Consider the following 26,266-nt stretch of genomic DNA (forward strand, 5'->3'; position numbering starts at 1 on the left):
AAATCCTCTGGAAGCTTTTGGTTTTGGGGTTTGAATTTCAAGTTTGATATTATTCAATCGCAAAATTTGATAAAGAATGGATTATATATTTTTGAAAGATGCAAAAGTTTTCTCTAATGAACAATTCAGACTTTTTTGTGAAATGGCACAGATATTTATATGTGGGATGTTTTTAGTAATTTGGAATGGTTAAAACTATCTAATTGACAATTCAGCGAAAATTTAGAGACAATATTTCGCTCGAGCGAAGACTTGGCGAGAAGCTAGTGACGTCCTCTCTGTATATGCCGCTCGAGCAGTATGTTGGTGAGATTCAAGCAAAAATGCGACGATCCTACCTTCCTTGTTTTGAGATTAAACCCTAACATATCAACAATTTTTACCATATTATACATGACTCCTTGACTTTAACGCTATTTCAATTTGACCATTTTTGTTCATAGAACTGTCAACCACAATTAGTCTTAACAAACTCCCCCTTTGACATTCTGTAACAAAACATACATTACAACAAAAATGACTAGCAAAACCACCTAAAAACAACAAGCTCAACTGCTTTGTGCTTAGCATGTCTCAAACCTGTTTCCTAAAATCACAGCTCACATACCCGATGTAAAAACGTAGACAATCATAATTAGAAACAGAATCACATTCACTAGATTAAAGTACAATATTAATGTAAGCCAAACAACCAAAACAACATACATTAATTTTGACAAAAAATCAAAAACTTAATATTGATATGTGTACTAAATAATCGTCAAAAGCAATGTGTCAATTTATCCAAAATATGTCAAGCTATCTAAAACATCAACCAAGTCACAAATCAAACTATCCAATATCAGCAACCACTCACAAATGACGAGAGAGTACCCTGCATGAGCGTCTGTAGGATCATTTCCAGTATCCGTGCCATTTGAGCCATCGTCGGTGCCGCCGTCACAATCCCAATGCTGGCACATCCACTAATGCCACGTTGAACATAAACAGGTGCTACATGAAGTATAGCGAACTTAGCGGTGTGACGCTCTGAAGCAGTTCTTAGCTACGTGATCTCTGACATCATACGAGCCTACTGCTTGATGAGCATTGACATCTGACCCACGAGAGCAACTAATGGATTAATATGAGCCGAAGAATCCCAAAAATGGACTCAATTAAAGGAGGTGGAACAGAAGTAGACGACGATGGGACTTCGGAGGAAATAGTCGACTGAGAAGTAAAAGCAGGGATTTGTAAAGGACTAGGAGAAAAGGGATCACAAAAGATATCAGCAGGAGTTACCCGGTCAGCGGGCTCCATAAGAGTGGAAGAGAAAGGGACATGTGATTAGCTCTAAGATATGGTAACCTGACCTATAAGTCAACTAACTCATCCTAAGACCTCGTCAGGAAAAGTGACATCTAAGGGAGTGACTAATCGATTTATCAAATAGGCATAAGGAAGAACTATCCTATGACCCGAGACTTGAAATGTGCGCAAGATATGGTGACAGATAAAAGTGGACAAGTCAATGGAGTCACCGTGTAGTAAAGTATACAAAAACCTTGCCTTCCTATAGGCAAGGAAAATGTATGTAAAATAGGCTAAAGATTCATGCATACAATGCGCAATAGAATATGGCAATCAGTGGAAAGAGATCCAGTGCGGATCGCTGTAGGATCACCTCCTAAGGGGTAGTTAAACAATGTCGACCGAACTAGAGAGTCGGCCAAAGGGGTGTCAACAGATAGATGTGGAAAGACGGGTGAACAACTCAAAAGTGTGCAAGGTGCTAGAAATAACTTCAGGAGAAATCCTAATAGTCGTCCTCCCTACCCTCATGAATATTTGCATAGAACTCTTAAACTAGAAGGCTAGAAGGTAGAGAAAAGTCCATCAAAAGTGGTTCCCAACCTCGGAAAGTGAAGATAGCTGCCAGGTCAGGAGATTGGTCGAAAAGAATTATCTCACGCTCGAAAAGAATCGGGCGGAGGGAGAATTGAGACCCGAAGACCTCATGAGCAGTGTAAAAGATGAACCTAGACCTACTATAGGAGGTCGATCCACCAAATGCCTAGCCAGAAGTCCGAGCTCTCTTAGGTGGCATGTAACATAGAAAACAGTCCCATATGATCAAAACATAGAAGGCAGAATACTAGAGCTCATGTAGACCATCTAAGCAATGCTATGTATGAATGCTCATAACTCGATGCCAAAATCACGTAAAATGATGCAAAACAGATGAAAAATGCGCAAGACAACGCAAAAATCATAAAACGATTCAAAATAGGATATGGCACGTAAAACTATGCAATAAAGTGCAAAATATGTGCGGTGACAAGAATTGAGTGACGTGGCTTTAAGACTCAGGTCACAGTGCGTCAGTGCGGAACTAACGTGGGTGCAAGACATCAGTGGCGTGACATCACACCATGAGTAACATAGCGTCAAGATGCAAGGGACATGACATCAAGACATGAGTGTCATTACATGATATTAACACGAAATTACAAGTTTGGAATGACAACCGAGACCCAAAAGATTTATAACTGTCGGGGACACAAATTGTGAAAGTGGTGTGTTAATGTAGCTTAAGTATTGAACTAATGTAGAGAAGGGACCATTCATCGAACACGTGGTGTGCGCATGTAAATGGTGAAAGATCCACACGATAATGATAGTCCCAATACCCCCTACAACGCACCAAACATAACTCAAACATCCGCACAACACTCTTATGTAAAGAAAACACCTCACAATGAAGCCAAAAATTGATAAACAATTGACCAAAACACGTGCTAAAAGATAGACCAAATAATGAAAAACAATCACATAAGAACTTGAAATGCGAGCACACCTAATGCACAATGTAATGCCAACTGAATTGTACACAATATAACACTTTTAAGGCATGCAATTTAAAAGAAACGCGAAAGAACGAAAAAAAAATCCCAAAAAGCATGACAAAATCAGTAACTAGAGTTTAAAGCACATACCTTCGATTTAGGGATGAATTTGTCAATGAAATGATGTTAATGTCACACACAAATGATGAAGACTCGTCCAATTTAGAGATAAGCAAGATAATGGGTAAAGAAGTGCTAATAAAGAGGAAAGAAAGACAGAAAAAATGAAGAAAATGAAAAATGAAGATGTTTTAAAAAACAATTGTCACTCGAGCAAACATCGAGTGAGAAGCTTCTGCTAATTTTGCTTAAGCTAATACAAGGCGTACGGCAGACAATAGTTCAATTGACAAAAATAGCACTCAGATTTTGAATTTTTCAAATTTTAACACCATTTCTAACATTTTCAATTTTAGCACCCAATACACACACACTCACTTATAGCCTCAATTTGAATTCCTTTTAGGTACATCCTGTTGAATAATTTACAGAATCTCCTTTTGTCTCTATTTCTTGTTATTCTTTCATGTGGTGGAATGATTCATCAAGATTATTGCATTGCCAGAATCCATATTGTATATTTGAAGAACCTTGATATATGTACACTATGGTATACACTTTAGTTTACACTTTTCTACGTAGCATTATCCTATTGAACAGTTTAAATTTCAAACAGTTTTTCCATCCAATTGACACTTAACAATAATGCAAGTGTCAACCAAAGTGTCAAATATCAGTGTACAAATAACAAAGTTTATATTTGAAAGAGGTTGAACTCCTTGCTTCTCTCATATACACGTCGTGCCCCTTTTCTCCTCGGTATATATATATATAAACTGGCACGCATGTCAACAAACAAGTAATCTCAAAAATACACATGATCATAAACATAGCACACTCAACGAACAGAAAATGATGCCCCACGCAAAGTTCAAGTTCAGAGACAATATGCTGTATATGTGAACCATACATGTAACGTGCCACCAATTGCAGGTAAATAAGACTCAAAACCTTAAATTTGTGAGAAGGGAATCAATGTTGAATCGGATTTTCTTTTCCCAATGAAAGTCAAATCCATCACCACTGGGGCCTACAGAAATTGATTTTCAGTATTAATTAATTATTTCTCCCCCTTACTTTCAGCATCGAATGTTTTTTTGGGTATCTTATGTGCAATTCCATCTCCATTAAGCGACTGAAATGACCCTTGTAGCGAGGTTTAGGCCGGTTAACCCAAATAAGTTGACCATAGGCACCAGATTTTGAGAGACCCCATAGATTTAATTGCTCGAGTCATATAAGCTCCAAAGACAGGAATAAGATAATACATGATCTTAACCTTTTTCACACTCTTTTTCAGGGGAAATCACACAAAATGAGGTCACACTAATCATACATCAATCCATGGTCAAATTCACCCCATCAATACCGATCAACCATCTCAAATCTCACACATACGGTCAAAACTCACTTACAAGGTTTTAGTGTGTGCTGTACAAATACACACACACACACACACACCCCAAAAACTTCTCATGGACTCAAATCACGTGATGGAGCTTATAAAACAACTCATATACTGTATCCACAATTGATCATCAAATGCAATTTCAAGAAAAAAAACCATGATGGTGCACACCCTCGCTTAGTCAAAATATCCCTTTTATTATGAAAAGCAACAGTAAAGAAAATGCAGACCACAAAAGAAGTAAAAGTACACAAGCATGCATAGAATGGAATGAATGTAAGAATAAATGAGTGTAATGAACCTACGCATGCATGATCCTATGGACACGATCAAGGTGGCGCACACACCCGACCGCTTTCCTAAGTGATTCAAATCTTAAGCCATTCAATGTTTTGGTGAATAGGTCGGCTAGTTGGTCCTCAGTGGAAACATGTTCAAGGGATGCAAGAGTTTTCTCTAATTGCTTTTTCGTGAAACGGCATTGATATTTATATGTGGAATGTTTCGGGTAGTTTGGAATGGTTAAAACTCTTGAAAAATGAAAATAGGATTTTGCGAGAAAGGCTGTCGCTCGAGCGACATTCGGTGAAAAGCTAGCGACAATTTTTCGCTAGAGCGAAGACTTGGCAAGAAACTAATGACGTCCTCTCTACATGTGCCACTCGAGCAGTGTGTTGGCAAGGTTCAAACGAAAATGCGGAATCCTTCTTTCCTTGTTTTAACATTAAACCCTAACCTACCAGCAATTTTTACCATAATGCACATGACTCCTCGACTTTAACACTGTTTCAATTTGACCCTTTTTATTCACAGAACTACCAATCACAATTAAACCTAACAAAACTCATTTGAGACCAATTTTAAACTTGACCATCTATTCTTTAACCATTAATGCCACATGATTGAAAGTCCATCTAATTGAATACCACATAGACTCTAATTCATAAAATTCATTTGAGATGCTCTGATTAAGGACGAATCTATTGATAAATTTAAGTAAAATCGATAAAAATAAAAAAGACCTAAGATCATCTCTAATTAATGTTAACGTAGATTGCATTAAAAATGTTATCATATAAGTTGAAATAGATAATATCTACAAAGAATATATTACATGTCTAGGAGTACTACGTCTAACTGACGTGACAATAAAAAAGTGGACATTGTCAAGAAGACCATCTAATGGGAGTGTATTCAATTGAGACTTTTGAAAACTTTGATGGACTTTTTTTAAGTGATGATTTTTGTGGATTTTGTGGATCTTTTAAAGATTTGTATGAAATTAGTGGAAGGCTTTCGTAGACTTCTATGTATTTTCATTTTAAAATTTTCATAGACTTTTATGGAATTCAAAAGATTTTTGAAAACTTTCATTTGAAATAGAATTCACATGGATTCGATGTGAAATTATCACATCCGAGGCGTTAGTTCCCATAATTCCCTTTTTATTTCCCTTTCTTCTAAAAAATGAAAATTTAAGTCCTTAATTAAATAATTTATATATAATAATAATAATATTAATAATAAAATAAAAATTTGGGTCGTTACACTCTTCTCAACCGTTATTGGACTTTCCTTGTTGCATCAGCAATAGACCTCTTGGTTCGTAATGTAATGTGTTCATTATGTACGATGATTGCTTTTCGTTGGTCACTTACTATCACATTCAAGTCATAATCTCAACATGAACATTATAACAAGGGTCAAAGAATATAAGGGAATTGTATTGAGGTTGGTGGGAGGTTAAACTAATTAATGAATATTGATTCCATCAAAATTTACAAAAGAAAAAAAAAAGTATAAATAACCAAGGGTCCATTCACAACCTTGCATGATAAATTGTTAAGAGGATCTCCAAGATATTCTTTAAACATAAGATGCTTTCTATTTTAAAGAATTGATTCTTAAAATCATGCTAAAATAAACTTTTTAAATTAATATTTTAATTTAAATAGTGGGTTTTACTATGCTAATTTGGAGAGTCAAAATCTCTTTCTATAATTAAATGCATTCAAAGTATTTCAATTTTCAATATAAGAAAATAATAAAATAATCTACAGAAAAATTAGTTAATATAAATGATAGAAAAAAATAATAATTTTTTTAGAAGTAGTAAAATTAAGTTTTAAAATAAAGAATTTTTCAGAGTACTTCAAAATTTTAACTCTAAATTTATAAATACTTTTCAAATGATAGAATATGTTTTTTGGAGATTCTCTAAAGTCAAGTATTTGACATTCCTTTTTTTCTTGTTAAGTTTTAAGTAAAAAGTGAAGTGGTGAACCCGTGCTTGGATCACCCATCTTTAATAGGCTTTTAGAGAAGATGATTTTGACATAGTATTATAGCAAGTATAAATATTGCTACTTCTAAGAATCTCTTGTTCACGGTGAGTAGACGTGTTGAAGATAAATTTTAAATAAATACATATTTTTGGTGCCTAACAATAAATGACTAGTAGAAGTGAACAAGGGAGGTGGGATTTGACTAATAATGCTGCCTTTTTAATCAGTGTTGCATGTGTGACCCATTTTTCTTCTTGTCAAATTGTCTAATGAATTTTTGACACATGTTCACTATTTTTAAGTTCTGTCATTGACTCCATTTGTGTAACGAGATTCGGGATTTGATAGGTGAAAGGAGAAAAGGGATTTGTACAGAAAATCTTCAGTATTTCTTTTATTATATCTTTGTAAAAAAATTTTTGTCTTATATAAAATTTCAATTGTTGAAAAGATTGGCCAAAAAGCCATCATAATTTTATTTTAGTTTTTTTTAAAAATGCCAGATATTTTGTGACATTTATGTAAAAGTGGTCGTCGTAATTAATATTTCAAGTGCTGCTAAATTTTTGTGTTCACTTAATACAAATTTTGACTACTAAAATGGACTGCTCGTCATAAATCGTCTACATTGTTTTACAATACTTGTTAAAAAATAAGATCCCATCTAAAAATCCAACACTAGTTTTTGATAGAAATAAATACAATTTATCCTCATCTATTGGCAGGGAATTTCCCTGATAACCCTAACAATATCAGTTCAGGGGCTAAAGCCCCCTAGCTTTGTGGATCCAAATCTAGCCAACTGCCATAGGCCAAACACATTACAACTGGTTGTTTTCTTTGGTGCATTCTACACAGTAGCAGTGGGGACTGGTGGAATAAAGTCCAGTATTTCGACAATTGGGGTTGACCATTTCGGTGACTTAGACCCGAAAGAGAAGGCCCAAAAACTTTCTTTCTTTAACTGGTGGATGTTTAGCATATTTCTTGGATCGCTATTTGTCAACACCGTTATTGTTTATATACAAGACAACGTGGGCTGGACCCTTGGATATGGGCTTCCAATTGTGGGCCTTATGATATCAATTCTGATTTTCTTGGCTGGTACTCCATTCTATAGGCACAAGAAGCCCGTTTACAAAAATGGCTAAGGTCATAGTGGCTTCCATAAGTAAATGGAGGGTTACTGTCCATGCTGACCCTAGAGAACTATGTGAGCTTGATTTACAAGAATACACTTGAAAGGGAAGTATCGGATTGATTCTACGCCAAGCCTAAGGTTGGTTCTTTACCCTCCAGTTTAGTCCAAAATACTAAACAAACTTCTGTTTAGTTAAGAATGTTGGGCAATTTCACTTATTACAAGAATAAATTTATTAATTCAAGCAATTAATTATGATGATTAAATATGCAAGTAGACGATCAAAGAAAAAAGAGAATGCAACACCAAATTTTTACGTGAAAAAAACCCTCAATTGTAAAGGGAAAAAAATCACGGGCCAACTCCGGTCAAATCCACTATAATAAATATAGATAACAATATTCAAATTTATGTCCCAAACTTGAGTTCTCAACAAATTGAGAAATACCACAATAATCATTCTCCAAGACAACAAATAATCTCACAACAAATCAACAATTTGATGAAACTTGTGAGATACTTATTTTAAATGCTACACCTCCAGAATACCCAAAATACACCTTAGAGAAATCCTCAATTTGTTCTTAAATAGAGAACCAAGCCGTGTGAAATCCACACCTCAAGAAAGAAAGAAAACAACACTTGTTCTTCTTCAACCAAAGTATTTTCTTTCTTGAAACTGAAATTGAGTAGCCCCTATTTTTCTTTATTCTTCAGCCCACTGAAGAAGGAGATGATCCTCTAGCACATTAGTTAGAGTCCATAACGGGCAGTCTGGCACAAAGCTCATACTTTTCTTCGGTCACAACCTTTGTCATCATATTAGTTGAATTCTTCTCAGTATGAATATTCTCTAGCAATATCAATTGTTTCACCACTATTTGCCGTAGCCAATGATGTTTCACATCAATATGCTTCATCCAAAAATGATAAGTAGCATTATTTCTCAAGTCTAACGCACTCCAACTGTCATAATTAACTACATACCCATCTTACTTTAAACCCAAATCTTGGAGAAACTATTTCATTCAAAGCATTTCTTTCGTTGCTTCAGTTGCTGCAATATACTCAGCCTCAGTTGTAGATATGGCAACACACTTTTGTAGTTTTGACTGCCACGAAATAACTCATCCTACAAAAGTAATCATATATCATAAAGTTAATTTTTTACTATCAAGATCACCAGCCATATCTGCATCTGTAAAGCCCTACAAAATTGGTTTTGAATCTCCAAAAGTCAAGCACATCTTTAAAGTACCTCTCAAGTATCTAAAGATCCATTTTGCTATCTCCTAATGATCTTTACCAAGATTAACAAGAAACCTACTGACTACCTCAACTGCATGAACAATGTCTAGCCGTGTACAAACCATAGCATACATCAAACTCCCAACTATAGAGGAATAAGGAATCTTTGCCATTCTTTCTTTATCTTCCTTCGTAGAAGGGCAAGTCACCTTAATCAATTCGAAATGACTACCAAGTGGTGTCCCAACTGGTTTACCATTCTTCATGTTAAACATTTCCAACACTTTTTCTACATATATCTCCTATGATAACCATAACTTTTTGTCTTTCCTATCACGATGAATATGCATCCTTAAAATTTGTCGTGTTGGTCTAAGATCCTTCATGTCAAATGACTTGAACAAATCTACCTTCAAACTGCAAATCAATTAAACATCTTGCCCACTATCAACATGACATCTACATATAATAAAATGATGATGAAGTTACCACCATGGAATTCTCTGAAATAAACAAAATGATCTTTATCTCTCCTGGTATAACCATGACCTACCATATATGAATCAAACTTCTTATACCACCGTCTTGGAGCCTGTTTCAATCCGTAAAAACTTTTTTTTCAATTTGCAAACCATGTGCTCTTTTCTTTTTACTTCAAATCCTTCTGATTGAACCATATAGATTTCATCCTTCAAATCACCATGGAGAAAGGCAGCCTTCACATCTAACTGGTTAATCTCAAGATCCAAATCGGTTATAAACCCTAAACTATTCGAATGGAAGTCATTTTGAAAATAGGATAAAATATCTCATCAAAGTCAATCTCTTTCTTCTGATCGAAACCCTTCACACCAATCGAGCTTTATACTTCATTAGCTTTTCACCATTTTTCTTCAGGTTGAGCACTCATTTATTTTTCAATGCCTTTTTAACTTTAGGGAGCTCTACTAACTCATAATTGTTATTTTTCTGCAAAGAATTCGTCTCTTATTGCATAGTTTTCACCCAGTTCTGCCTTTGTACCTCCTAAAAGCAATCCTGGCAACCCTCCGTCAATTACAAACACATAATCTCATATAAGATACCTGGTTGATGGATGATGCTCCCTAGTAGATCTTCTAATATGAGGTTCTGATGTAGTATGTTGCTCTTCCTGCTCGACATCCTCTAGATCATCCTCATTAACCATTGCTGGCTCATCAGTATGATTGTCAATGTGTGTCTCTATCCCCTGAGTAGCATTGTTTGGAGGAAAAGAATCAGGTGTAAGGTCAGTTACACCCTTATCAACACGTCTTTGAATCCCTAATTTTTCGAAATCTGCTAACTTTTGATTTCAAGAAAGATTACATCTCTACTTTTGATTTTTTTTTTCTTTCTGGATCCCATAATCTATAGCAAAATTTTGCATCTCCATAGCCGACAAAAATGCAAGGAGTAGCTTCATCATCTAGTTTCAACCATTGTTCCTTAAGCAAATGTGCAAATTCTTTGCTCCCAAAAACCTTCAAGTGAGAATAAGAAATATCTTTTCCCGACCACAATTTTTCTGGAACTTTAAAATCCAAAGGAACGAATGGAGATTGATTGATTAGGTAGCACGCCGCTTGAATTGCTTCACCCCAGAATGACTTAGGCAATCCAACCATCCTTAACATGCTTCTGATCTTTTCTACAATGGTACAGTTCATTCTCTTTGCCATATCGTTGTGCTGTGGAGTACTTGGAACTGCCTTCTCATGTCTAATACCGTGTTCTGAGCAGTAGCCATCAAACTCTTTAGACGTGTATTCTCCTCAATTATCAGTTTGGATACACTTCAAAACCTTTCCACTTTTTCGTTTCACCATGACATGAAACTTCTTAAAGTATTGGAAAATCTGGTCTTTGATCTCAAAAAGAATACCCACAACTTTCGTGAAGTATCATCCATAAAAGTAAAAAAATATTTATTATCACATAACGACTCCACCTCAATGGGGCCACAAACATCATAATAAATCAAATCCAAAATATTAGATTTTCTACTAGAGGATTTCTGAAAGAAAACTCTATGATATTTACTAAGTAAACAATAATCACATAAATTTAATGATGCACCTTTGGTAAAAGGAATAAGGGACTTCCTTGCCAAAATATGTAATCTTTCTCGCTCATGTGAGCGAACCACTTGTGCCACAAGTTTGGTAAAGAATAACTTTCAGTTGCATTTACTGTTTGACCACACACCTTTACTTGTGTCTTGTAAAGTGTGCAACAAGCCTCTCCTCTAGCTAATACCATCGACCCTTTCATTAGTTTCTATCTCCAGTTGCCAAAATAACTGTCATATCATGTTCCATTAAAGGCATGTGTAGATAGCAAATTCAGGCATATGTCAGGAACATGTCACACATTCTTCAATGTCAAGTTGCTTCCAATATTTGTCTGAAGACAGATATCACCAATTCCCACAATGTCGGCAAAACTGTCATTATCCATCTTCATCCTACCAAGTTACCAATTTTATATAAAGTGAGGAACTTCTGTATTGGAGTAACATGGTAAGAAGCATCTGAGTCAATAGCCTATTCAGCAAATAAATCTGCAACATGATCACACTACTCATCTTTAGTAGAAAAAACTGCTATTACTTCTTCATCTGAAGCACTAGTTGTTGTATTCTGATCAGTCTTCTTCTGATTTTTCTCCTTTTTCAAATTATTTTTTCAAACATGCAATGCTTCTTTATATGACCCTCTTTGTCACAATAGAAACATTTGACCTTTCCTCTTGCCTTTGAATAACTTCTAAAGTTACCACGTCCCTTAGGACCTCTGCTTTACTCCTTCCCCTGTTCTCGATAATAAGCACCTGTGCATCATTCCTACACAAGTTTTTCCTTTTATTTCTTCATTAAACAAACTGTCTTTAACTAGAGTAAGTTCAAACACAATTCGAAGTAAAGTTACTAAGTGTTACCTTCAAAGTCTCCCAACTATTAGGCAATAAATTCAAAAGTAATAGTGTTTGCATCTCATCATCTAACACTATTTTCATTGTGGTCAACCGATTGATCAAGTCTTGGAATTCACTCAAATGCTCAGCAACTGATTTTCCTTCGTTTAGCTTTATATTCACAAGTTTTCTAATAGTAAAAGCTTTATTTTAAGCAGTCTTTTTCTCATAGAGACTCTCCAATTTTTCCCAAAGGCTATGGGCATCTGTCTCTTGAGATATATGATGGAATACATTAAGGTCAACCTACTGTCTAATATATCTAATGGCTTTCCTGTTCATCTTCTTCCAGTCACTATCACTCATATTGCTTGGCTTAGCACCATTACCTTCAATAGGTTCATGTAAATCCTTACAATAAAGGATATCCTCCATCATAGGCTTCCAAATAGAAAATTTTGAAGCCGATAATTTAATCATAGTCCCGAAATATTATCCATTTATTCTCGCAATATAATCACACCCACACAACCTAAGCTTTGATACCATTTTGTTGGGGGATTTCACTTATTGCAAGAATAAATTTATCAATTCAAGCAATAAATTATGGTGATTAAATATGCAAATAGATAATCAAAGAAAAAATAACACGCAGCACCAAATTTTTACGTAGAAAAAATCCTCCAGTGTAAAGGAAAAAAATCACGGCACAACTCAGACCAAATCCATTATAATAATTATAGATTACAATATTCAAGTTTATACCCCCACAAAACTTGAATTCTCAACAAATTAAGAAATATTATAATAATCAATCTCCAAAACAACAGATAATCTTACCACAAACCAACAATTTGATGAAACTTACCTATTTTGAATACTACACCCCCCGAGTACCCAAAATACACATTTGAAAAATTCCCAATTTATTCTTAAATAGAGAACCAACCTGTGTGAGATCCACACATCAAGAAAGAAAGAAAAACAACACTTGCTTCTTCTCTAGCCAAAGTGCTTTCTCTCTTGAAATTGAAATTGAGCAGCCCTTGTTTTTCTTTGTTCTTTTTCAACAGCCTAGGTTTTTATATTATTTTCCCTGGCAACCAAATATATATATATATATATATATATATATATATATATACACCAACAATTTTTGACCTATTAGGCCTTTTTTCTCATCATGGGCTGGAGCCCATATAACAAAGAGAATACTAATTCTCTGTTGGTGGAGATTAAAATCAAATTTTTAGTAGATTTTGACAAAAGTTGGTAAAATATATGGTTAAAAAATTGTGGATCACATAAAATATGTGGTTAAAATTAATTGTTGATTTCGACTTTGATAACAATCTAGATTACTATTTATCAAATATGGACGAAATACTTCATGGTCTTTACATTTAATTTTATCCACTTTAGTCCAGTCTGAAGACATACCACCAATCTCACTTACCTTGTCCTCTACAAGACTAGACATTTGTAAATGGAAGAAAGGAAACCTATAATGATTTCCTTTTTTTTGTTTTTGGGTGCCCTATGTCTACTATATATGCCTATATCAAATCCATTAAGAAATAGGACCTCATATTTGATATGCAAATCCAAACACAGCTTGTCTTAACCTGCAAACTTGTCCATCATTGTGCTCAGTGGTTGAATGGTGACAAACTTGAGATTTTAGTCCTTCACTCCCTTTTTCGATTATCTTATTCAGTTACAAATTCTCCAAAACATAAAAAGTAAAAAATAAGGCTCTATTCTCTTCACCGTTTTCGGGCCGTTTTCTGTTTTCGATTTTTCAAAACGATGAAAACGTGTTCTCTTTCCCGTTTTCGAAAACGAATTTTCGAAAACGAAAAAAAAAATTTGTGAAGAAAACACAAAACGACTTTTTGTCGTTTTGGGCGTTTTCAGTATAAAACTTGAAAAAACTGAAAACGCGGGAAACCCCTTTTTTTTTTTTTTTTCGGAGGTGGTATGGTGATTCTCAAAATTTCAAAAAAAAAAAATTTCATTTTTTTTGTTTTGAGAAACTAACAAAAAGAACGTATTTTCAGCAATTTCAAAACAAACACTCAAAACACAAAACTGAAAATGAATTTAAAATTCAAAACACAAAACTGAAACACAAAGAGAACACCCCTAAAAAATTACTATGGTCCAACTTTGATTGCATGATGATGGATCTAATTCAGTAATGCAAAAGGATTTATAAGGTCGACCCTTGATGTATAGTGACACTTTCAATTCGTTTATTGCTTATTTATGCAGGTTACCCGACAAGGCCTGTGTAAAAACTGATTCTAGTAGCCCTTGGATGCTATGTTCAGTGACTCAAGTTGAGGAAACAAAACAAATGCTAAGAATGATCCCAGTTCTATTAGCCAACTTCATTCCAAGCACAATGATATCACAAATAAATACCGTTTTTGTCAAACAAGGCACTCTACTCAACAGAAATGTAGTCAATGACTTCAAAATCCCCCCAGCAAGTTTAGTAGGATTTGTTAAATTATTCATGCTGATATCAGTGGTGATATACAACCAGTTCTTCGTAAAAATAATCTGGAAATGGACGAAAAACCCGAGAGGCATCACCCTTTTGCAAAGAATGGGAATTGGTATGATTTTCCATGTCGTGATAATGGTGGTTGCTTCATTGACAGAAAGGCACAGACTTAAGGTTGCCAAGGATCATGGCCTAGTGGAAAATGGAGGACAAGTCCCTCTATCAATTTTTATTTTATTGCCTCAATTTATACTTACGGGAACTGCTGATGCATTTCTTGAAGTAGCAAGTTGATTTTTCCTAAGATCAAGCCCCCGAAAGCATGAAGAGCCTCGGGTCATCTTACTCGTTGACAACTCTTGGACTCGGGAATTTTATAAGCAGCTTTCTTCTTTCAACAGTGTCGCGTGTCACAAAAGAGAATGGACATCAAGGATGGATTGAGAACAACCTTAACGCCTCTCGCCTTGACTATTATTACGCGTTCTTCGCGATCTTGAATTTCTTCAACTTCATTTTCTTCTTGGTTGTGATCAAGTTTTATGTATATAAGGCAGAGTCTCCGATTCAATGAGTGCGCTAAGGGGAAGAATTGACGGCATCATAGCATAGGTTCTCTGATCAAGAAACAACGGTATATTTTGATCCGTCAACCATAAACTGAAAAACGAAAATAAAAATATTATTGAAATAAACTTTAGGAGAATGTTTAAAGTTCTCTTAAATTGTTTCATTTTACTTAAGGAAATGGCATCGTTTAGACTTGATTAAGAGCAAAGCAAAATGACAGCTTGTTTTGAAGGTCTCAAATACATTTCATTATTGACAAAGGGAAATGGCTGCTTCTTTTGAAGGCGTCGTCGATTTTATCTTGCTAGAGAACAGAACCTTAACTAGTAATATAATGACGAAAGATTATCGTTCCATGAAGATTGATGAATGATTTCTCTTTAATAAAAATGAACTCTAACAAGGACACACAATAAATTGAAGGTTTTCAAGTCTCAACATTGTTCATTTCTGTTACTTAAACAGAGGTTTGAAGCACAAAAATGAATGAAAGAAAAAGCACGTGATGACTTATTCCAAAGATGAAGAGAAGGGTTTGCTTTTCAACAAACAACCATAATTTTGTCTTAAGATTGTTGGTGATATGTGTAGGAAAATTGTTGTTCGTCAATACAAAAAGTCATTAATTTTAATTCGCAGGAGCATAATTAAACTCTATGAATATTAGAAACAAAAAGAAAGAAGAAGAATAAAAAGAAAGGAAAAGAAATCCGAGGCAAGTGATTAACGAGTTTTCATTAAGACAAAATTGCCCCCACAGTGGTGTTAACGGATTAAGGCACTTGTCTCCCAAAATACAACGAATACAATTTGTGGTAAAAGCACTTCAAACCATAAGCAACAACAAACTCGAACGAAATTCATCCCTCTACAAGAGAATCATTTTTGAAGAGTTTTTTGCAAGAGTTTTTGGATATAGTGCTCAATGTAAATGATATGGGATGCATAATGGGAATTTAAATGATCTATTTATAGAAGAGGAGGAGTTGTGAGTAGAGTAACACGCTCTAAACTCAACAACCTTCTTGAAGGGAAGCATCCTTGGCTGTTGCTAGCTTGTTGCCGGCCTCTCGCTCGAGCGTTAGTGACATATTTTCAACAAAAACTTTTCATCCACCAATCACTCGAGCACTAAGCGAGCGATAGAATTAAGCAAATATCCTGACCAGTTTTTCCTCTTTTCTTTCCAACTTTTTGACTGCAATTTACCATTTATGCGGAATTGGTTTTGAAATTCCAAATATACTACAACAATCAACTCAACAAGTAAAACAAGTTAGTTTATTTATTTTTATAGACACAAAGTCACTTATCATGTTTTATACTTAACTAAAATTTTCTATCTTTAAAACAAATTCCAACAACTTCTTCTATCTTCTTGTTCTGTTTTTACACATTGTCGGTTGATTGGAGTGGTAAGGTAATAGACGGTGGGATTCAACTACTTGCTCCAATTCTTGCACTTCTAATGCTTGGACTTTGGGGGAATTTGAGGATGTATTGCCTATTCTTGATGTGGGTTCATTGTATAATTCGAATTTCCATTCCCTTTTCCATGAGACATGGATTCATTGTTGGGGAAGGAATGTACGTAGAGATGGTGGCGGCAGCGGCGGCTATAGGCCAAGATGACGGTGGAGAATCAGGCTACTCGTGGGATGTGGGAGGAAAATGGAAAATTTGTGGGAAGACAAGAATACCCTTCCTTTTGAACAAAATAGCGTTCAGGCATTCACTTAATGGAGTATTTGGATGGAAATAGATGTCTTTTAGCCCCTTATCGCCGTGGGGGAAAAATTGAACTATTTGGAAGAGCCGCGGTAAGACAGAGGATGCAAGCGTTATCCGGAATGATTGGGCGTAAAGCATCTGTATGTGGCTTTTAAAGTTCGTAGCGACATTAAGGAATATTTAGAAAGGCATTTTGGTAATCGGTCTGATTCTATCTCTGAAATGATATTTTGCTGAATAAAATGTGAAAATTACAAAAAATTGAAAGTTAAAGACGTTTTGTATAATAAAAGTGAAAGATATAATGTTTTTTGCTGATTACCCGAATTTATAGATGGCCCCAAATTTTTGGGTATAAAATATTACTAGAAAAAATTTAATATTAAGAACATATATGTTACTACACTAAAAAAAAAAAAAAAAAAAGTAATTATATCAAACATATAAGATCTTATTGAGTAAGACGAATTGTGCGATCATGTTTTAAGGGATCATAAAACATGTTTGATTGAGCTTGAAAGCCTAGGATTTCTCGGTTACATCTCTCTTTCTCTCTCTATATATGTATGTATGTATTGTCGACATGAGTTGTTATCTTATTGTTCCTCTAGTTATATATATGCCCTAACATGACACATTGGAAAATAGACACTGTTCAGACACCGTCTAGATATAGAAGTTCCGTTAAATATGCGATTTAGTAAAATTTATATTCTATATACAGAATTAAATACCCTGTGTAGAATTAAATGTAGATTTGAGGTCATTCTATGAAAATTAATGGCACCTACACATTATCATTAAATTGTAGATGAAACTCATTTGAGACCGATTTTAAACTTGACCGTTTATTCTTTAACCATTAATGCCACGTGATTGAAAGTCCATCTAATTGAAGACCACACAGACTCTAATTCATAAAATTCATTTGAGATGCTCTGATTAAGGATGAAGTTATTGATAAAATTTATTTAAAATCGATAAAAATAAAAAAAAACAAAAGTTAACCTAGATTGCATTAAAAAAGTTATCATATAAGTTGAAATAGATAATATCTGCAAAGAATTTATTGACGTGTTTAGGACTACGTCTAACTGACATGACAACAAAAAAGTGGACTTTGTCAAAAAGACCATCTAAAGGTCTCTTCTAAATCAAGTGAATCACCATTATTTAATATTTCTCTCTTTCTAAAAAAAAAAAAAAGGGTTGAACCTCAACCTTGAGGGCCTCCATAACCCCACTCCTAGAGCTTTGTGAGGGAGGTAAATCGCGGGATGTGTTCCAACAGGCCAGGAAACAAGAGTTGTTTGTACACTGCGCCAACAAGAAGTCCAATTACATGTCTCAGGAATCGAACCCCTACACTGCGGTTGCCAGCAAGGCATGAGATAACCTCACTCCTATCCTTTACACCTCACTCATCTTTCTCTTTCTCTCTCTCATGTTTCGTGTTGTTTCTCTCTTACTAAATATACATTAGAGATAAAATTTTGAATTATAGACGAAATCTATTAAAGAAAAAATTTGAACTAAATCATCTATTCTTTATAAACAACAATTTCAAGTAAACCAGAATCGTTTCTATTTATATTTCATCTAAATTGCTAACCATAGAATACATTGAAAATACTCTAACTCAAGTGGTAAAACTCGATGTTTAAATTGAGTTGGCATGACTCGATTTCGAGGACGGGCAATGGATTTATCATTCTTTTTTTTCTCCATTTTATCTATTTATTTGAGTTTATTAATGAAGAAGATATATTAAATATATACAGCGATACAAAAAGAAAAAATTAAAACTAATATTTTATGTGAAATGCATGGCATAGTTTCATAAGAAACAATTATTTTTCTGATCCCCAAAATTATATGAAATTTAGCTAGTAAATCCCCAACTCATATGTGACAAAGAAAAGGTTGGTGACCTACTTCATTTCACATATGAAGAACCAGATGTAATTTTTTATTTTTATTTTTATTTAGCATTACTATACTGTTGGAAAGAAAAATCAAACATTTTCTAAATTCTTTTTTATTTTTTATCAAATTCACTTTCAATCAAACGTTTTATAGGATCTGTAACTTTTATTAATTTTTCAACCATACATGTAATCATTTTTTTTAATCAAAACCTACTAAAAATTTTATTTTTAACAAAATCAAATAGCAGCTAGGTGTTATTAATTAAAATTTAGTGGAAGTGAAGAGTTTGTGCCTGCTGAAGATGAAATTTCTTCGCCATTTTCAAAGAAAGAGAATTCCTGTTTTTTTCCCTTAAAATTAATGTCACTTTAAATCTCATCTCTAACTTTTCTTAATATGGTAAGAAGTTTTGGTATGGTTTTTTCTCATACTACAACTAAAAATTTTAATGTTAATACTAGAGATAGTGTAGTATCGTATTGAAATGTCCAATCTATTTTCCTAAGAAAAATAAGTGATTCATCAATTTTACTTGATTAAATAGCAGCCTGTTTGGGAGTGATTTTTTTGCCCAAAAAATTGATTTTTTGATCATTATTTCACTATTCCAGTCGTCATATTTGACTTCTTTTCTCACAAGTGGACCCCACTGTTTTCCTAACGGTCAAAAAATTAATTCTCAAAATCACTCTCAAACAGGCTCTAAATATATAGAATTGTTAGTTTGTAAAACTAGATACTAAATTCGTTCAGAACTCAGTTGACTCCTTCTATAGCCAATTGCAACCCTAGCTTCCAAAGACTTGCGAATACTCTTGTTCTTTGGTACTCTGCACTTATAGCGTACATTATTTTATTTATTAATAACAAATTAATAGATTTTCTTTTTCAATATTATTAATTTATAGGGGTTTAACTGCATTTGAGTAAACTACTATATAAAAAATCGCTATGGTGTGTGGGTTATTTTTTCAAATTGCAAGTGTTGAATAATTAAAATTAAACACCCTCACGCACTGCCTTGATTGAGACAACTCGAAATGGGTTTGAAATTGAATTCAAATATGAATGTGTAATCCTATCTCCATTGATCAAGTCATGATTTTTGTTATATACTATAGATTTTTTATATAGTAATTTACTCAAATACAGTTTGACTTGATCAATAAATGAAAATAAAAATTAAAAAATCAAGATTAGTGATTTGTGAAAGTTTTTAACAATTTTGTTAAATTTGAATTTGTATATTTATATTATTGTATTTATGTACTTTTGCCAAAAAATTTCCTTTCTCTGGAGGCCCATTAAAACCCAAATAGAGGCCCATTTTCTTAAAAGGGCTGCTAAACCCTCATTTCGTGTTCTCCTTTTTTTCAACTGAAACCCCATTTTTTCATTCTCGCGCACCAAATACGCAGTGCCCTTATACCCCTAACATCCCCTCTCCCTTCCCCCCAACACAAAATGGTCGCCGCCGCCCGCCCCCTTGTCACCGTACAAGCCCTAGAGAATGATATGGCCACTGATGGAGCCTCCTTGCCCCTTCCTGATGTGATGAAGGCATCGATCCGCCCGGATATCGTGACATTTGTTCACGGTCAGATCTCCAAGAATGCCCGTCAGCCTTACGCCGTGTCCAAGCGCGCCGGCCACCAGACCTCTGCTGAGTCATGGGGTACTGGTCGTGCTGTGTCGCGTATCCCCCGTGTTCCTGGTGGTGGTACTCACCGTGCTGGACAGGGGGCCTTTGGAAACATGTGCCGTGGTGGTCGCATGTTTGCTCCTACCAAGATCTGGCGCCGCTGGCATCGGGCAGTGAATGTTACACAGAAACGTCATGCTGTGGTTTCTGCCATTGCCGCATCTGCTGTTCCTTCACTGGTACTTGCTCGTGGGCATAGGATTGAGGAGGTTAATTCACATGGATTCGATGTGAAATTATCACATCCGAGGCGTTAGTTCCCATAATTCCCTTTTTATTTCCCTTTCTTCTAAAAAATGAAAATTTAAGTCCTTAATTAAATAATTAATAATATATATATATATATATATAATATCAGTATAGTATACTTTTAAAAATAATAAAAATCAATATATTTAAATTTAATTATAAATTTTTCATATAAATTTTTATAATTTAATAAAAAATAATATTTTTCACAAAAAATGAATGAAAAAAAAGAAAAAAAGTTATAAGAATCTAATTTAATTTATTCATAAAAAATAGAGACAAATAATAAGAGAGAGAAAGAAAAATAAATGGAATATAATAAATAGAAAAAATAAATTTTAAGTATATATGTCAATAGAAGGTTAAAAGAAAGAAAGATTGAATTTATTTATTTATTTATTTTTTTGTGAAAGTCTCCCAAAATCTCGTAATTAATGTGAGATAAATTTTAAGATATTATATGAGTACTTTCTTCTTAAAAGTTAATACTCCAGAAACTTTTATAAAAGTCCCTAAAAGTCATCAAAATTTGAATAACCCAATACTTATAGAAACTTCTAAAAAGTTTTAATTGAATACACCATAACTTTTAGAAATTTTTCAAAAGTCTATAAAAGTCTTAATTGAATAAACCATGACTTTTAGAAAGTGTAAAAAAGTCTCAATTGAATACCCTTAAACTTTTTAAATCCCAAAAAATCATTAAAAATCTCAATTGAATACATCCCACTAAATGTCTCTTCTAAATAAAGTGAATCGCCATAATTTAATATTTCTCTTTTTTTCTCTCTCTCTCCCATGTTTCTTGTTGTTTCTCTGTTACTAAATATATATTAAAGATAAAATTTTGAATTATAGACGAAATCTATTAAAGATGAATTATCTATTCATTATAAACAATAATTTAAAGTAAACGAAAAGCTTTTCTATTTATATTTCATCTAAATTGCTAACCATAGAATGCATTGAAAATACTCACTCAAGTGGTAAAACTTGATGTTTAAATTGGGTTGGCATGACTTGATTTCGAGGACGGGCAATGGATCTATCGTCCTTTTTTTCTCCATTTTATATATTAATTTGAGTTCATTAATGAAGAAGATATACTAAATTCGATACAAAAAGAAAAAATAAATAAAATTAATATTTTATGTGAAATGCGTGGCATAGTTTTATAAGAAACAATTATTTTTCTGATCCCCAAAATTATATGAAATTTAGCTAGTAAATCCCCAACTCATATGTGACAAAGAAAAGGTTGGTGACCTACTTCACTTCACATATGAAGAACCAGATGTAATTTATTTTTTTCGTATAATTAGCATTACTATACTGTTGGAAAGAAAAATCAAACATTTTCTAAATTCTTTTTTATTTTTTATTTTTTATCAAATTCACTTTCAATCAAACGTTTTATAGGATCCGTAACTTTTATTAATTTTTCAACCGTACATGTAATCATATTTTTTTTAATCAAAACCTACTAAAAAATTTATTTTTAACAAAATCAAATAGGAGCTAGGTGTTATTAATTAAAATTTAGTGGAAGTGAAGAGTTTGTGCCTGCTGAAGATGAAATTTCTTCGCCATTTTCAAAGAAAGAGAATTCCTGTTTTTTTCCCTTAAAATTAATGTCACTTTAAATCTCATCTCTAACTTTTCTTAATATGGTAAGAAGTTTTGGTATGGTTTTTTCTCATACTACAACTAAAAATTTTAATGTTAATACTAGAGATAGTGTAGTATCGTATTGAAATGTCCAATCTATTTTCCTAAGAAAAATAAGTGATTCATCAATTTTACTTGATTAAATAGCAGCCTGTTTGGGAGTATTTTTTTGCCCAAAAAATTGATTTTTTGATCGTTATTTCACTATTCCAGTCGTCATATTTGACTTCTTTTCTCACAAGTGGACCCCACTGTTTTCCTAACGGTCAAAAAATTAATTCTCAAAATCACTCTCAAACAGGCTCTAAATATATAGAATTGTTAGTTTGTAAAACTAGATACTAAATTCGTTCAAAACTCAGTTGACTCCTTCTATAGCCAATTGCAACCCTAGCTTCCAAAGACTTGCGAATACTCTTGTTCTTTGGTACTCTGCACTTATAGCGTACATTATTTTATTTATTAATAACAAATTAATAGATTTTCTTTTTCAATATTATTAATTTATAGGGGTTTAACTGCATTTGAGTAAACTACTATATAAAAAATCGCTATGGTGTGTGGGTTATTTTTTCAAATTGCAAGTGTTGAATAATTAAAATTAAACACCCTCACGCACTGCCTTGATTGAGACAACTGGAAATGGGTTTGAAATTGAATTCAAATATGAATGTGTAATCCTATCTCCATTGATCAAGTCATGATTTTTGTTATATACTATAGATTTTTTATATAGTAATTTACTCAAATACAGTTTGACTTGATCAATAAATGAAAATAAAAATTAAAAAATCAAGATTAGTGATTTGTGAAAGTTTTTAACAATTTTGTTAAATTTGAATTTGTATATTTATATTATTGTATTTATGTACTTTTGCCAAAAAATTTCCTTTCTCTGGAGGCCCATTAAAACCCAAATAGAGGCCCATTTTCTTAAAAGGGCTGCTAAACCCTCATTTCGTGTTCTCCTTTTTTTCAACTGAAACCCCATTTTTTCATTCTCGCGCACCAAATACGCAGTGCCCTTATACCCCTAACATCCCCTCTCCCTTCCCCCCAACACAAAATGGTCGCCGCCGCCCGCCCCCTTGTCACCGTACAAGCCCTAGAGAATGATATGGCCACTGATGGAGCCTCGTTGCCCCTTCCTGATGTGATGAAGGCATCGATCCGCCCGGATATCGTGACATTTGTTCACGGTCAGATCTCCAAGAATGCCCGTCAGCCTTACGCCGTGTCCAAGCGCGCCGGCCACCAGACCTCTGCTGAGTCATGGGGTACTGGTCGTGCTGTGTCGCGTATCCCCCGTGTTCCTGGTGGTGGTACTCACCGTGCTGGACAGGGGGCCTTTGGAAACATGTGCCGTGGTGGTCGCATGTTTGCTCCTACCAAGATCTGGCGCCGCTGGCATCGGGCAGTGAATGTTACACAGAAACGTCATGCTGTGGTTTCTGCCATTGCCGCATCTGCTGTTCCTTCACTGGTACTTGCTCGTGGGCATAGGATTGAGGAGGTTCCTGAGTTGCCTCTTGTTGTTTCTGATTCAACTGAGGCTCTGGAGAAGACAAATGCTGCTATGAAAATCCTTAAGCAAATTGGAGCTTATACTGATGCTGAGAAGGCTAAGGATAGTCTTGGTATTCGCCCTGGAAAGGGTAAAATGCGTAACCGCCGCTACATTTCTAGGAAAGGCCCTCTGGTTGTTTACGGTACTGAGGGTGCAAAGATTTTTTTGCCCAAAAAATTGATTTTTTGATCGTTATTTCACTATTCCAGTCGTCATATTTGACTTCTTTTCTCACAAGTGGACCCCACTGTTTTCCTAACGGTCAAAAAATTAATTCTCAAAATCACTCTCAAACAGGCTCTAAATATATAGAATTGTTAGTTTGTAAAACTAGATACTAAATTCGTTCAAAACTCAGTTGACTCCTTCTATAGCCAATTGCAACCCTAGCTTCCAAAGACTTGCGAATACTCTTGTTCTTTGGTACTCTGCACTTATAGCGTACATTATTTTATTTATTAATAACAAATTAATAGATTTTCTTTTTCAATATTATTAATTTATAGGAGTTTAACTGCATTTGAGTAAACTACTATATAAAAAATCGCTATGGTGTGTGGGTTATTTTTTCAAATTGCAAGTGTTGAATAATTAAAATTAAACACCCTCACGCACTGCCTTGATTGAGACAACTCGAAATGGGTTTGAAATTGAATTCAAATATGAATGTGTAATCCTATCTCCATTGATCAAGTCATGATTTTTGTTAAATACTATAGATTTTTTATATAGTAATTTACTCAAATACAGTTTGACTTGATCAATAAATGAAAATAAAAATTAAAAAATCAAGATTAGTGATTTGTGAAAGTTTTTAACAATTTTGTTAAATTTGAATTTGTATATTTATATTATTGTATTTATGTACTTTTGCCAAAAAATTTCCTTTCTCTGGAGGCCCATTAAAACCCAAATAGAGGCCCATTTTCTTAAAAGGGCTGCTAAACCCTCATTTCGTGTTCTCCTTTTTTTCAACTGAAACCCCATTTTTTCATTCTCGCGCACCAAATACGCAGTGCCCTTATACCCCTAACATCCCCTCTCCCTTCCCCCCAACACAAAATGGTCGCCGCCGCCCGCCCCCTTGTCACCGTACAAGCCCTAGAGAATGATATGGCTACTGATGGAGCCTCCTTGCCCCTTCCTGATGTGATGAAGACATCGATCCGCCCGGATATCGTGACATTTGTTCACGGTCAGATCTCCAAGAATGCCCGTCAGCCTTACGCCGTGTCCAAGCGCGCCGGCCACCAGACCTCTGCTGAGTCATGGGGTACTGGTCGTGCTGTGTCGCGTATCCCCCGTGTTCCTGGTGGTGGTACTCACCGTGCTGGACAGGGGGCCTTTGGAAACATGTGCCGTGGTGGTCGCATGTTTGCTCCTACCAAGATCTGGCGCCGCTGGCATCGGGCAGTGAATGTTACACAGAAACGTCATGCTGTGGTTTCTGCCATTGCCGCATCTGCTGTTCCTTCACTGGTACTTGCTCGTGGGCATAGGATTGAGGAGGTTCCTGAGTTGCCTCTTGTTGTTTCTGATTCAACTGAGGCTCTGGAGAAGACAAATGCTGCTATGAAAATCCTTAAGCAAATTGGAGCTTATACTGATGCTGAGAAGGCTAAGGATAGTCTTGGTATTCGCCCTGGAAAGGGTAAAATGCGTAACCGCCGCTACATTTCTAGGAAAGGCCCTCTGGTTGTTTACGGTACTGAGGGTGCAAAGCTCGTGAAGGCATTCCGTAATATTACTGGTGTTGAGGTAGCTCATGTGTCACGACTCAATCTTCTCAAACTGGCTCCTGGAGGTCATCTTGGGAGGTTCATCTCCCAGTGATTTATCTCTGTTTGCAGTCTTCTAGAACCTGTTTTGTTATCATTTATTTGTTTTACTCGTTTCTCTTGTTTTTTTCTGGATTTTAAGACATCAAGGCGATCATATTTGAGGGGAATTACAACAATAACGTTTCTTCAATTAAGTTCTCGGACTATCCCTTCTTTATAATTTGGTGTCATAATTTATGGCTAGTTTGAGAAATTTTAGTTCAGGAATGTCAAAGGATTTTACATATTATCTTATTCATGAACCGTTGTTTGCTAGCACTTGGCATTTTCGTGATCGAATTTTGGTTGTTTACTTATGTGATGAGTTTTTGGTTTGTTCTGCTTCTCCATTTTTGCCTGTTTATCTGCTTGTCTTTCTTAGTGCGTTACTAGAATGCATTGAACTGGATAATGGATAGTGGATGAGTTGCCAAAAAAGAGAGATGTTGGATGAACTTGGCTGACAATATATTTGACATATGTGGAATGTGGATGGAAGCATCTCTATTTGTCTACCAACTGCCATGTTGCCTGCACTTCATAAACTGCAT

The 26,266-nt window shown here is 34.7% G+C and overlaps 2 protein-coding genes and 1 pseudogene across 2 annotated transcripts; all 3 read left to right on the forward strand.

Annotated features, from left to right (window-relative positions):
- The first annotated feature begins 5,904 nt into the window (after positions 1–5,904).
- On the forward strand, positions 5,905–15,053 carry LOC111378596 (annotated as a pseudogene).
- A 5,042-nt stretch (positions 15,054–20,095) lies between these two features.
- Positions 20,096–24,423, forward strand: LOC111378597 (60S ribosomal protein L4-like). Its single transcript, XM_023001829.1, has 3 exons — positions 20,096–20,620; positions 23,842–24,062; positions 24,402–24,423. Exons 1-3 carry the CDS (start codon positions 20,174–20,176, stop codon positions 24,421–24,423), a joined length of 690 nt encoding a protein of 229 aa, XP_022857597.1. The 5' UTR covers positions 20,096–20,173.
- A 456-nt stretch (positions 24,424–24,879) lies between these two features.
- Positions 24,880–25,991, forward strand: LOC111378603 (60S ribosomal protein L4-like). Its single transcript, XM_023001833.1, has one exon. The coding sequence runs from the start codon at positions 24,958–24,960 to the stop codon at positions 25,726–25,728; it is 771 nt and encodes a 256-aa protein (XP_022857601.1). The 5' UTR covers positions 24,880–24,957; the 3' UTR covers positions 25,729–25,991.
- Positions 25,992–26,266: the final 275 nt, after the last annotated feature.

Source organism: Olea europaea, unplaced genomic scaffold (genome assembly GCF_002742605.1).
Source record: "Olea europaea var. sylvestris unplaced genomic scaffold, O_europaea_v1 scaffold1838, whole genome shotgun sequence".
NCBI classification, from domain to species: domain Eukaryota; kingdom Viridiplantae; phylum Streptophyta; class Magnoliopsida; order Lamiales; family Oleaceae; genus Olea; species Olea europaea.